Source organism: Oncorhynchus mykiss, chromosome 25 (genome assembly GCF_057628025.1).
Source record: "Oncorhynchus mykiss isolate SJ-2025 chromosome 25, ASM5762802v1, whole genome shotgun sequence".
In the NCBI taxonomy this organism is placed as follows: Eukaryota; Metazoa; Chordata; class Actinopteri; order Salmoniformes; family Salmonidae; genus Oncorhynchus; species Oncorhynchus mykiss.
This window is the reverse complement of record NC_143046.1, coordinates 18,279,326-18,292,718: the sequence shown is the minus strand read 5'-3', so window position 1 is coordinate 18,292,718 and position 13,393 is coordinate 18,279,326. Positions and strand designations below refer to the sequence as shown.

General features: G+C 40.2%; 1 protein-coding gene across 1 annotated transcript; it reads left to right on the top strand.

Moving 5' to 3' along the window:
- Positions 1–9,425: 9,425 nt before the first annotated feature.
- Positions 9,426–11,701, top strand: her5 (hairy-related 5). Its single transcript, XM_021583160.3, has 3 exons — positions 9,426–9,464; positions 9,815–9,910; positions 10,071–11,701. The coding sequence occupies exons 1-3, from the start codon at positions 9,426–9,428 to the stop codon at positions 10,557–10,559; spliced, it is 624 nt and encodes a 207-aa protein (XP_021438835.1). The 3' UTR covers positions 10,560–11,701.
- The last annotated feature ends 1,692 nt before the right edge of the window (positions 11,702–13,393 follow it).

The following is a 13,393-nucleotide window of genomic DNA, read 5'->3' as shown; positions in this document are numbered from 1 at the left end:
TGAGTCCCTAAACGGATTAACCAACCCCCAAAAACAACTAATCTCGTACGGTCTCATCTCGGCAAAAAAACGAATCTTGTTGTTTTGGAAGAGGAGGGAAGCGCCCTCTACCAAATTATGGCTCAGTGAATTGGCAAACACTGTACACTTAGAAAGAATTAGATATATTCTGAACAATAAATTATCAACATTTGATCAAATCTGGCAGCCTTTCCTCTCCTACTTGGACGAGTCGGCGCTGTGAATTTGTACTTATTAATGCACTCTCAATTGTAATATTTTAATCTACCTTTGGGCAGCGTGTGCTGGCCCTGCCACCCGAGCAGTTGGGAGGGGGGGGGGGGGAATAAGGGGGGGGATAGGGGGCACATCTTCCCTCTTTCTTTCTACGTGTCCTTGTTTTGTATGTCGTGTTTTGTATGATTTGTTCTGCACCCAGGACTATGGGTCTTGTTGTTCCTTTATGCTCTTTTATGTTTAGATAAGAATTGTATACCTGTCTTGTATACCTTATACACCATTCTTGTGTGTGTTTAATAAAAAATATTTGAAACGAAAAGTAGGCTAATCTGATAAACAACCGTCATCATACGAAATACTTGTCAGCAGTAGGATTAGTTTTTAGAGTTAGATTTTATCGAAAGCAACAAAAAAAAATCTAAAATAGTCAGAAATCCGAGAGCGATGGAGACAGCATGGCAATGAGTTGACACCTCTTGGATACATACTGTCTGTGCTTCACAATTTGGTGACTCGCGAAGACCATAGCAAATGTTTAACACCTATGAAATCACATTTGGCTCTGTTTTCTACTGATCACGTTGTCGAATAACGAATTATTATTAGCCTATAAGCTAGAGGGTTATAATAATGCTAAGCAGTAGATGCAGCAATGAAGAAAATAAAATGCTATTATGTTAATAGACACTAGTCTATTATGGCGACCCAGTTTTTTTTGTTTAAAGGGTTAAAGGGTCACAATTGTAAATTGTATTTTCTTCTGTCTCCAAGTACCATTTCGTTATGTGTGCATTTGGCACCATGGAAGTGTGCCTATGGGAAAGATAATTTACTCATGGGAACAGTGAAGAAGTGACAAACAGGTTAATAGTTTTTTTTTTTTATGATGTGTGATATATCCGCACACTCCGTAAAGTGTCGATATACTTACAGGTCACGTGAGAACAGGACTGTTCCAGGAGAGAGGGTGGCGAATTCAATACACACCCCAGCATACCCCAATTAACCATAGGCATACTATCACAAACATATTTATTCAAGTCACTACAATACCCACTGGGCACAAACTGGTTGAATAAACGTTGTTTCCCGTGTCATTTAAACAAACAAAACATGCAATGTTGAATCAACGTGGAAAATTGATAGCAATTTTATTTGCAATTTCGGGAATTCATTTTTGTCTATTTCCACCCAACTTGTAGCCTATCCAATGACACGTTTCCCATTTGTGTTGATTTCTCGTTGAATTCATGTTAGTTATTAAATGTAAATCAAAACTGGACGTTGACCTGAGTCCAGTAGGTAATGTGCTATTTATACTATTTCAAGTGTAGGCTAACAAAATGATTTAAAGTGTAGTTTTAACAAAAGCGAAAGGATGTACGTAAAAAGGGATCAGGTGTGATTGTGTATGTCTGGTAGGGTGGGCGGGGGTCGGGTTTGATTAATAGCTAATGGGGTGTCAAGGTAAGATTGCACCTAGGTGTTAAGCGTGCACGTGTGTATTTGCAGGAGTGGGCGGGTGTGTGAGTGCCATGAGCCATCTTTTGAGCCAAGTGTGCCGCTTTTATGCACAGTCTAAACAATGAGAAGGTCAAATCCAATTGTTTTCGTCACATGTGGACTAACAGTGAAATGCTAACTTGGGGCCCTTCTCAACAAGGAAGAGAGACATAAAATAGAGAAATAATAGAAAAGTTAAACACGTAAAAGTAATAATAGATACCCAATGAGTAACGATAACTTGGTTATATACACGGGGTACCAGTACTGAGTCGATGTCCGGCGGTACGAGGTAATTGAGTTATATATGTACACATAGACCTAACTAGCAATAAAGTGACAGATAGGCTAGTAAACAGTAGCAGCAGCGTATGTGATGAGTCAGAAAAGTCAGTGTAAAAAGGGTAAATGCTGATAGTCCGGGTAGCTATTTGGTTAACTATGTAACTATTTTGCAGTCTTATGGCTTGCAGGTAGAAGCGGTTAAGAGTCCTTTTGGTTTCAGGTGTGCATAGAGGTCGGACTACAATGATGTCGATCAATTGTAGGCTATAAGAAGTTGAATATGTGAGTATGTGAACATTGAAGACCTCGAGAATCTCCATCTTCCTTAATTACAAATCACAATTTCACACTCAATTCGTGAAAATGTTTTTTTTTAAATGGATTTCAGCAGATTTCGTGCATTTTTGTGTGTCTTAATTCATGTGAAAATATACACATTTTTGTGCAACTTAATTCGTAGGAAAATAAGGGAAAATGGTGTGACTTCATTCATAGGAAAATACATTTTGGGGGGGAAAACTTCAGAACAATCTTTTAAAAATTATTGGAGCAATGCATTTTGGGCAACAGCGTTTACACTGCCTTTTTTGTGTCCCACATTTATTTATATAGAAAACAAATGCGTTAACAACCCAATATTGTTAATCAACCAGGTTGTCACCTAAATAATTATTTTATATTAGTAGCCTTGCGTTTATTTTTAATTAATGCCAATGCGTTTTTTAATGCTTATTTTCGCTTAATACTTTGAGATACTGGTGCTAATCAGAAACTTTCTGTCCAAAAATGATGCAGAAAAATTAATCCATGCTTTTGTCACTTCTAGGTTAGACTACTGCAATGCTCTACTTTCCGGCTACCAGCACAAAGCACTAAATAAACTTCAGTTAGTGCTAAATACAGCTGCTAGAATCCTGACTAGAACCACAAAAATTGATCTGGCTTCTTGTCAAGGCAAGGGCTGATTTCAAGGTTTTACTGCTAACCTACAAAGCATTACATGGGCTTGCTCCTACCTATCTCTCTGATTTGGTCCTGCCGTACATACCTACACATACGCTACGGTCACAAGGCCAGGCCCCCTAATTGTCCCTAGAATTTCTAAGCAAACAGCTAGAGGCAGGGCTTTCTCCTATAGAGCTCCATTTTTATGGAATGGTCTGCCTACCCATGTGAGAGACACAAACTCGGTCTCAACCTTTAAGTCTTTGCTGAAGACTCTTCAGTGGGTCATATGATTGAGTGTAGTCTGGCCCAGGAGTGTGAAGGTGAACGGAAAGGCTCTGGAGCAACGAACCGCCCTTGCTGTCTCTGCCTGGGATTCTCTGCCTCTAACCCTATGACAGGGGCTGAGTCACTGGCTTACTGGTGCTCTTTTTTGTCGTCCCTATGAGGGGTGCCTCACTTGAGTGGGTTGAGTCACTGATGTGATCTTCCTGTCTGGGTTGGGTTGTGCCGTGGCGGAGATCTTTGTGGGCTATACTCGACCTTGTCTCAGGATGGTAAGTTGGTAGTTGAAGATATCCCTCTAGTGGTGTGGGGGCTGTGCTTTGGCAAAGTGGGTGGGGTTATAGCCTTCCTGTTTGGCCCTGTCCGGGGGTATCATCGGATGGGGCCACAGTGTCTCCTGACCCCTCCTGTCTCAGCCTCCAGTATTTATGCTGCAATGTGTCGGGGGGCTAGGGTCAGTTTGTTATATCTGGAGTACTTCTCCTGTCCTATCCGGTGTCCTGTGTGAATTTAAGTATGCTCTCTCTAATTATTTATTTCTCTCTCTCAGAGGACCTGAGCCCTAGGACCATGCCTCAGGACTACCTGACATGATGACTCCTTGCTGTCCCCAGTCCACCTGGCCGTGCTGCTGCTCCAGTTTCAACTGTTCTGCATGTGATTATTATTATTTGACCATGCTGGTCATTTATGAACATTTGAACATCTTGGACATGTTCTGTTATAATCTCCACCCGGCACAGCCAGAAGAGGACTGGCCACCACCCCACATAGCCTGGTTCCTCTCTAGGTTTCTTCCTAGGTTTTGGCCTTTCTAGGGAGTTTTTCCTAGCCACCGTGCTTCTACACCTGCATTGCATGCTGTTTGGGGTTTTAGGCTAGGTTTCTGTACAGCACTTTGAGATATCAGCTGATGTACGAAGGGCTATATAAATAAATTTGATTTGATTTGCTATGTCAGATTTTATGAGGGTTGCCAGATTGGAGTAAAAAGCTTTATTTGTCTTTTTTTTGTGGAATCGATGAAGGTTTTCAATTGGGGAATGGGGATACATTTTCATGATGGGAAATTAGTTAATCAATAAATGTGGGGGAAACAGAAGACCTGCAAAAAAAATCGGTTTGATTTAAATTCCCCTGGTGCAACTGCGTGGTATTTGCAACTATAAGAGTCTGGGCTATGATCAATTAGGCCATAAAAATGCAGTTAAACAGGTTCATGTAAAATAATGAATTATGTTGGCTTACACTTATGGCACTTCCAAGGCCATTTCATGATGATTATTACGGTCCTGTCAATCATGTTATATAATATTGTAACAAGGTATATTCCAGCATTGTAGGCCTACTGCCTTTGCCCAGAGGCCTACTAGGCTTTCATGACAACAGCTATTAGAGCTCACATTTCAATCTATGAGCCCTGGTTAGAGTCCCTGTTGTAGCTTTCACTTTCTTATGCTACATTGGTGGCAGCGTTGGGATCCCGTCCAGCTCACGCCTGGTTATGTGATCTAGTGGTGGGAAGCATTCTGTTTTTCAACATTGTGTTGAGTGTAATTACATTGATATATCTAGTGAACAATGGATAATCAACAACGGGTGTGACAGATAGAAGTAGTCACTACAGGTGTGATCAAGCCTTACATCAAAGTTGCCTGAAGCTCGGTCTAAGTCACTACAGGTCCAGGTTCGATCCAGGGCTGTGTCGCAGCCGGCCTCGACCGGGAGACCCCATGAGGTGGCGCACAATTGGCCCAGCATTTGGCCCACCTGTTCAAAGTATTATTACAATCATGGTGGTCTTTTGTTACTTAAGCTTATACGTCTAATAACCTGACAATGATCCACATCATATGAGTAGACAAATAATGTAAGTGTGTTATGCTGCAAAACACAACTGTCCTTTTTTTAGGATACCAACCAGTAATATGAATCACTGTTGATCCATCCTGTTCTGATCTAATGAGATGGATGTAGGATTTCCTACAGCCTAGAATTGAGGCCTTTCCCAGTCATGAAGGACAAAGTTAGGCCCCTCTTGGTTCTCATTGGCAAAGACTGACTCTGCTACACCATTTTGCCCAATATGTTATACCCAAGAGTTTGGAAATATACCCTTTTTAAGGTAGTATAACTTGTATCATTATAGGCTGTGAAACTCATAGCCGAATGGCTTCAGACTGAACATTTCTCACTGAAAATTGCTGCTGAACATAGCTTAGGGTTAGGGTATATTAATTAATTTCAGACTATCCTATGCCACTATTCACAATATCTCATACCCCATAGGTTGTAAAAAAAACCTTTTAAAGCTGATATAGCTTGTGTCATTATTATAGGGCTGTGAAACCCATAGCCAAATGGCTTCGGACTGAGCATTTCTCATCATTTTGTAACCGGTAGTGTCCATTTATTTACAGTAGAGTGTTGATTAATTATTGCTTTCTTCAATAGAAATACAGAATATGTATAAAAATGCCAAATATACCAAAAGCTAAATCAAGCAGAGATTTACGACTATTTAAACATGTTAATCATTACTGAAACATGCAAACTACAAACATTTAACAAATTAAAGATAATGAATACACGACAACATGATAGAAATATTCAATGAAAAAGAACTCATACAAAAGTCAAGAGTTGGCTATAACATGAGTACAAACAAAGTCAGTGTGTGTGTGTATTCTGATGTGTATTAAAATGTCTCATAATAGAATATGTATCCCCATTCCCGAATCAAATACCTTCATCATACCACAAAAAAACAAAACAGAAAAATCTGCATTTTTTTCTCCGGTCTGGCAACCCTCATACAATTAGTCTTGTATAAAATGCATTATGAAGAACATTGAGTAATGTAGGCTCCATGAAATATGAAATGCACTATGAAGAAACTCGTGTAGGCCTATAGTTGCTTACAGGGGAAAAAAAGTGTGTTTCTGACTACAAGTGCATCAGAATCATTAAGCAAAAACAAATATAGAAAACAGTGTTGGCATTAATAGATAAAAACAATATAAGGCTACTATTATATTTTAATTACTTCGGTGAAAGTACACGTTTGTATTTTTATATAAATAAATGTGGGACACAGCAGTGTAGAACATCATTACCCATCATGCATTGCTCTAATAAGATAGTTCCAAAGTTTGCCCCCCAAAATGTATTTTCCCATGAATTAAGTCAAACAAAAATGTGTGTATTTTCTTATTAATTAAGTTGTACAAAAAAATGGTATATTATGCTGAACAAAAAAATCACGAAATCTGCTGAAATTCTTTTTGTACATATTTGCACGAATTTAGTATGAAATTGTGTTGATATTTTAGCTCTATCTTTGAGTCCGAGCCGTTTTGACCCCTTTGTCTGCAGAGCTGACGCGCATGACGAGTTTCTATATTGGTTGGGACTTTCTCAAAGCGGCCAGGGGTCTCGAGACCTTATTAATAAAGGCCAGATGTCGCTAATTGCATTCCTTCAGTGGGGCAAGCAAGCGCGCTGTGTCCATCACTCCGGCTCATTTATGGGGCGGGTCCACGTGCCTTGAAATTATTGATACCACTTTTGTTGTCTTGTCCTTTGTAGTGCAGGTGCACACTGAACAGAAAGATGCTCTTTTAGCCGATTATAAGAAAAGGATTATCTTCAAGGACATGATGGCAGACTATAGCCAAACAAGCTGATGGTGTTTGATAATGACAAAGCATTTGTTCAAATCACCTGCCATTTTAAATTAATTTATATTTCATAGATTGTCTATATTGTTGACATTTTGGAAGACATTTTTATTGCACACAATTAGGCTATTCCTTTCTAAACGCGTAGCTACAGCCTAGACCTATCTCGCGCACGCGCGCTCGCACACACAGGATTAAACAGAAGTCATGATTCTTCAGAGCACTCACCAGTGACTAAGCCGTAAGAAAGAAGCTCTCTCTTTTTTGTTAAACGGAACTATCAGTGCCTCTTCAAATCCAGTTAATCTCTACGGGATGTCCCTGATCCGATCATTCCGTTGTTATCTCCACATATCCCCATTATAATGGTGGGATCACGGCCAGGGCCACAAATGTTTAGGGAACTCTCTGTGAAAGACGGTTTGACTAAGTACTACTATTTTTCATTATTGTCTGTAGGACAAATACTAACGGCCTAGACCTTATATGATCAATTTAATTGGGTTTAACATAATCAACTTTTCTCTGCGGATTCACCACAACGCCAGATATCGTTTAATGGAGGTGTCCTCCCATAAAGGTATTACCTCTAAGTGAAATCGCCAAAGGTACGAAGGCTCAAGGCGGCCAGGTGCCGTGCGCAACTTGACTTGTGCATAGGTTGAGATTTGTTGTGCTACCAGAGTTTTGCAGAGTTTACATCACCACGGGTTAATGCCGTGGGTAGTGTTTCAATGATAGCTTTAAATGTCAGTATAAAACATCAACAAGAAAGCCTAGACCTTGATAGGCAGTTAGGCTAGTGGTTCTAATTTTCCCATACTTTCAATGCGTTTATTAAGTAAAATGTCTGACTAAACATGGGTCCAAATGAGGAGTTAAATGTGTGTATTGCGGCGTGGCTGCGGCTCCGAAATCCGAAGCGTGTGTGCATGTGCGGAATATTCTCTGCTCTACTCATTCGGCTGCCCAGAGAACAGTCTACTCTGAAAAATTTCACTGACGAATGGAGAATGGTGCTCATTTAATAAAGTTAGATCAAAGCTCAATTAATTTCTGCAAGATCACATAAGCTACATACATGACAGAACCGAATTTAATATCATAGTAGTTTATAACGTTACTATTCAAATTATAAGATTTTGAATGGTCCAATACGTGTAATCCAGTCGTGTCTTGAATTGAGATAGGTGAACACATCTTTGTGGTTAATGTCGTCCATCACCTTCTAATGGTCCTTATCCGACTATCAATGTATTCATGTTTATAAATTGAACATGTCCTTAAACTGAATTGTCGACCCTATTGTTGTAAGACGACGTTTTAGCCTCTGTGGGACACCTGAATGGGACATTTGAGTTCCATCCAAATGCAAATCTAAGAAGTGGCCTATCACCATCCCAGACTCCAGACCATCACATCAGCTTGGATGTCGCTAGATTGTGGGGGATGAAGCCATTTAAAACACATCAGACATTTTAAGACAACCAATGACTTGTAGCCACTGGTTATAATGTTGTGAGATGGCTGTGTAATTATTATTATTTTTACTTTCATTTAACTAGGCAAGTCAGTTAATTAAGAACAAATTCTTATTTTCAATGACGGCCTAGTGGGTTAACTGCCTGTTCAGGGGCAGAATGACAGATTTGTACCTTGTCAGCTCAGGGGTCTTGAAGTTGCAACCTTCTGGTTATTAGTCCAACGCTCTAACCACTAGGCTACCCTGCCGCCCCAATTGATGGCATGTGGGTGTATAAGGCCAGCAACAAGCATACATTACAAATGGCACATTAGAATAAAGATAACTCTTGTTTTTTATATGATTATAGCCTATGCTATATGATCCAATGTCACAGCCCCCTAACAATGTTTAACTGTCCTCTTTGCTGACAGACATAACATGTTTTTAAAACAAAGGCCATATATTATGGATTCAGACATTCACTTTGGTCGGAATGTATTGTTTTATGAAAACGTTGAACCTCATGGACTTGCAGTTTCCACCTTTCCACCTATTAGCCTACTCTGACGATAAAGATATCATGATGAAGTATTCATTTCTCGAATTACATGATAAACCTTCCCACTGGGCACACACTGTTTGAATCAACGTTGTTTCCACGTCATTTAAACGAAATTACGTTGAACCAACATGGTTGGTGCCCAGTGGGATATTTCTCAAACGAAATTAGGGTACAGGATTAGGCCTAGGCCTAATAACACTATCAATAGTGTTATTCGATGCCAAGGGCGTGCGCATCTGGGATCAGGGGTGGTGCCCTTTCTTGAATAAACCAATAGCTATGCCTGGATGTATTGACTGTATATGGCATGGTAACTGTAATCCAATAACTGTAATCCAAATGAAGTAGAACCGAGGGCGCGAATGGGCGTGGTTGTAATTCTACGGCATTTATAGATGTGAAGCGCCATTTACCTCTCTGATTTTAGACAACATCTCGACATTATTTAGTCAGGAAAACGATGGAGACTGTGCTCCCAGATCAAAAGGACGTAAAACGGGTAAGTAAAACTTTTTCATTTTCATTAGAGTTCATTATTTGTCATTTCTGTTTCGTACAAGTTAGGTGCATGGATGATAGGCTGTTTATTGCCACAAAACTCCGTCTGATTTTCATCAAGCCTAAACGTGTTGTTGTAATTTTAAAGTAAAGCTTAGTGATTTTACTTATTCTTTTAGCTGCTTGGGTTGGGAAATTATGATATAATTGAATCCGATGGTTTTAGGCTACTTTATGTTGGTCTTTTTCTTTTCACTTCACGCACATAATCTCCTGGGATATCCTGTTTTTGTCATTCAATTTTATACATCATTAAACGAATAGGCCTAACTCAGGAATTTATACATTCAGGTCCCCAAACCCCTCATGGAGAAACGGAGGAGAGATCGTATCAACCACAGTCTGGAAACCTTACGACTTTTGTTGTTGGAGAACACAAGTAATGAGGTGAGTTACATAAAGATGGTCTATTTTCTCTAATATAGATGATTCATTTAGTTTTAACCATGAATGTGTTATCTATGGTCATTTAGCATTTTATGTCACATCTGTGTCTTTTTTTCTGAGTATTTTCAGATGTATTTATTTTGTACTTTTGTTTATTTAGAAACTGAAGAATCCCAAGGTGGAAAAGGCAGAGATTTTGGAGAGTGTGGTCAACTTCCTGAGGACAGAGCAGGAAGGAGAACAACAGCATCAGCAAACGAAAAGAGGCCACTCCAAAGAGGGTGGGGGAGAGCAGAGGTCCCCCTGCAAGAGGAAGCAGCATAACTACCGTGAGGGTATGAGGTCATGCCTACTAAGAGTCAGCCACTTTATAGCAACCAAGAGCCAGGAGTTGGATGAGCCCAGCCACGATGCTGATGCCCCACCTCAGAGGTCCCGCATGGGGCTCACCCATCCTCCATCATCTGCCCAGCTCCATGGTACATCACCTTCCACCCCCGACCAAACTCCCCTGGCTAGACAGCAGCTGCCACAGCCTCACCCAGGCCCAGGTCTGAGAACTGGCCTCGGTAACATAGAGCGTCTTTCCCCCTCCAAGCCGTGCATGGAACACAGTGACTCTGTGTGGAGGCCATGGCCACAGCAGTGATTGACAGCCTCCAACGATCTGCACAGTTGGGGTCCCAGTTCGGCACCAGAGATAGGGCTGTAGAACTTCTAACAGCTGCCCGCTCATCAACTGCCCAGCAGGGATGGGATGGAGAAGGTTGATTGGCAATAGGTAGTGATTGGGAGTAGAGTGGACAGTGATGGGAAGTGGAGTAGACAGTTCAAGGTGAAAACGGTGGGGGCTGACTGGGTTAGCTGTGTGACTCTCGGTAGACTGACTGTCATTTGTTTAAATGTACATCTTGTATATATGGATTACTTTATTTGTTCACGATATGAACAGATACTGTCGTGGAAATGCCAATATATGTCAATTGTTTCCATACGTCTACTATATATCTACAAGGGAAATATGGCAAACTGAATTTCCTTTGGAACATTTTATTGTGTGTATTTAAAAATACAAAAGGGAATCAGATAACCAGTCATGTAACCCATTATGCCATTTTTTTTCGCTTCTTTGGGGTTCAGGGTTCTGCCTTTTTCTCAGGCATGTCTGCTGATTATATTTGTAAGTTTAATGTTGATTTTTTTTTTGAAAATCACGCTCAAAAACCACAAGTCTTTCTATTTTTTTGAGACACTGAAGGTAAACAAGATGTTTGACTCTCAATCGTATATTTTTTCAATATAAACCTTACCTCTGTGGCCTTGCTATGGCACGAGACTTTGTGTGGTGATATATTATTAGACAATATAGCCTTGATTAAAATACATGTTTTCTTATTGTTTTAAGGGCATATAAGATAACAAACTGCATTCAACTTTATTTTTTGATGAGTGGTTTCACACTTTTTTTTAACCAGGCAAGCCAGTTAAGAACAAATTCTTATTTACAATGATGGCCTCGGAACAGTGGGTTAACTGCCTTGTTCAGGGGGCAGAACGACCGATTTTTCCCTTGTAAGCTCGAGGATTTGATCTGGCAACCTTTCAGGTACTGGCCCAATGCTCTAAACACTAGGCTACCTACTGCCCCATTGTGCTAGTCTTGCTGGTTTACATTGTAAACTAAAAAAGTGTTTTGTCCAAGTGAGAAACACTGACATCCTGTTTATGTTAAACATGGCAAAAAAATGTTGTCCTGTATTTTTTTTTATATTAAAATTGAGTGAAAATGGACTCTTGTCTGGCTGCTATGTCTGTTTGCTCTAAATGTTCTACTTCCTGAGCCATCAGAAAACAGTGTCCCACATTGTTAGTGTGAATGGCCTGGACCTGGGTTGAGAACAGCCCTGACATTTGCACATTTTTTAGGTGACAAGACCATATATGTCAATGGACAAGACCAACTATCACCATTAAAACAAACGGTGCACTTTACACTGGCATGGGCAACCATCAGCAGACATTGAGATGCAGAGACTTGAGCATCGTAATACAGTCTGGAGTATCCAACCGGCTCTGATCTCAAGTCTCAGGCGTGGATAGGCAGATCAGGGGTCATTCGCAGCTTGACCATATTCATTGAATAGGAAATATTCAAGGGGTAGTAGACCCGACTCACATACTAGAATTTACATTTTAGTCATTTAGCAGACACTTATCCAGAGCAACAGCATTCATTTTTCGTTTCGTACTGGTCCTGTGTGGGTATCAAACCCAGAACCCTGGTGTTGCAAGCCCCAAATGAGCCACACAGTCCAATAATTGAAAAATCAATCATTAAGATCTATTTATTTAGACAAGTCCTATAGAGGTTCTAGGTACCATGAAGTTATGTTATAAAATATTTGCATCATATTTTTGTGTAGAAACTGATGAAGATTGACTTAACAACTTAATTTAAAATACAGTGAGGTCCAAAAGTATTTTCACAGTAGACAGTGAAACTTGCTATGTTCTGGCTCTGTACTGCATCCCTTTGAAATGATACAATCACTATGAGTTTCACGTGTGGACTGTCAGCTTTAATTTGAGGGTATTTTAATCCATATTCAGTGTACCGTTTAGAAATTACAGCACTTTTTGTAAATAGTCCTCCCATTTTAGGGAATCCAAAGTATTTGGACAAATTCACTTGCACATGTATTAAAGTAGTCAAAAGTGAAGTGTTTGGTCCCATATTCCTAGCACGCTATGACTACATTTGCTGTTTGTTTTGGTTGTTTCATATTATTTTGTGCCCAATAGAAATAAATGTTAAATAATGTATTGTGTCACTTTTATTGTAAATAAGAATAGAATATGTTTCTGACCACTTCAACATTAATATGGATGTTACCATGATTATGGATCAGGTCCTCATTGCAAATGAGAATTTGTTCTTAATTGACTCACCCTGATAAATAAAGGTTAAATAAAATAAAACATCCTAACCTCGCACCATTACCAATAACCGGGGTGGGGGGATACACTACATGGCCAAAAGTATGTGGACACTTGCTCATCAAAAATCTCATTCCAAAATCATGGGCATTAATACGGAGTTGGTCCCCCCTTTGCTGCTATCATAGCCTCCACTCTTATGGGAAGGCTTTCCACTAGATGTTGGAACATTACTGTGGGGACTTGCTTCCCTTCAGCCACAAGAGCGTTAGTGAGGTCAGGCACTGATATTGGGCGATTAGGCCTGGCTCGCAGTCGGCGTTCCAATTCATTCCAAATGTCTTCTATGGGGTTGAGGTCAGGGCTCTGTGCAGGCCAGTAAGTTCTTCTACACCGATCTCGACCATCCATTTCTGTATGGACCTCGCTTTGTGCACGGGGGCATTGTCATGCGGAAACAGGAAAGGGCTTTCCCCCAACTGTTGCCACAACCTTGGAAGCATAGAATTGTCTAGAATGTCATTGTATGCTGTAGCGTTAAGATTT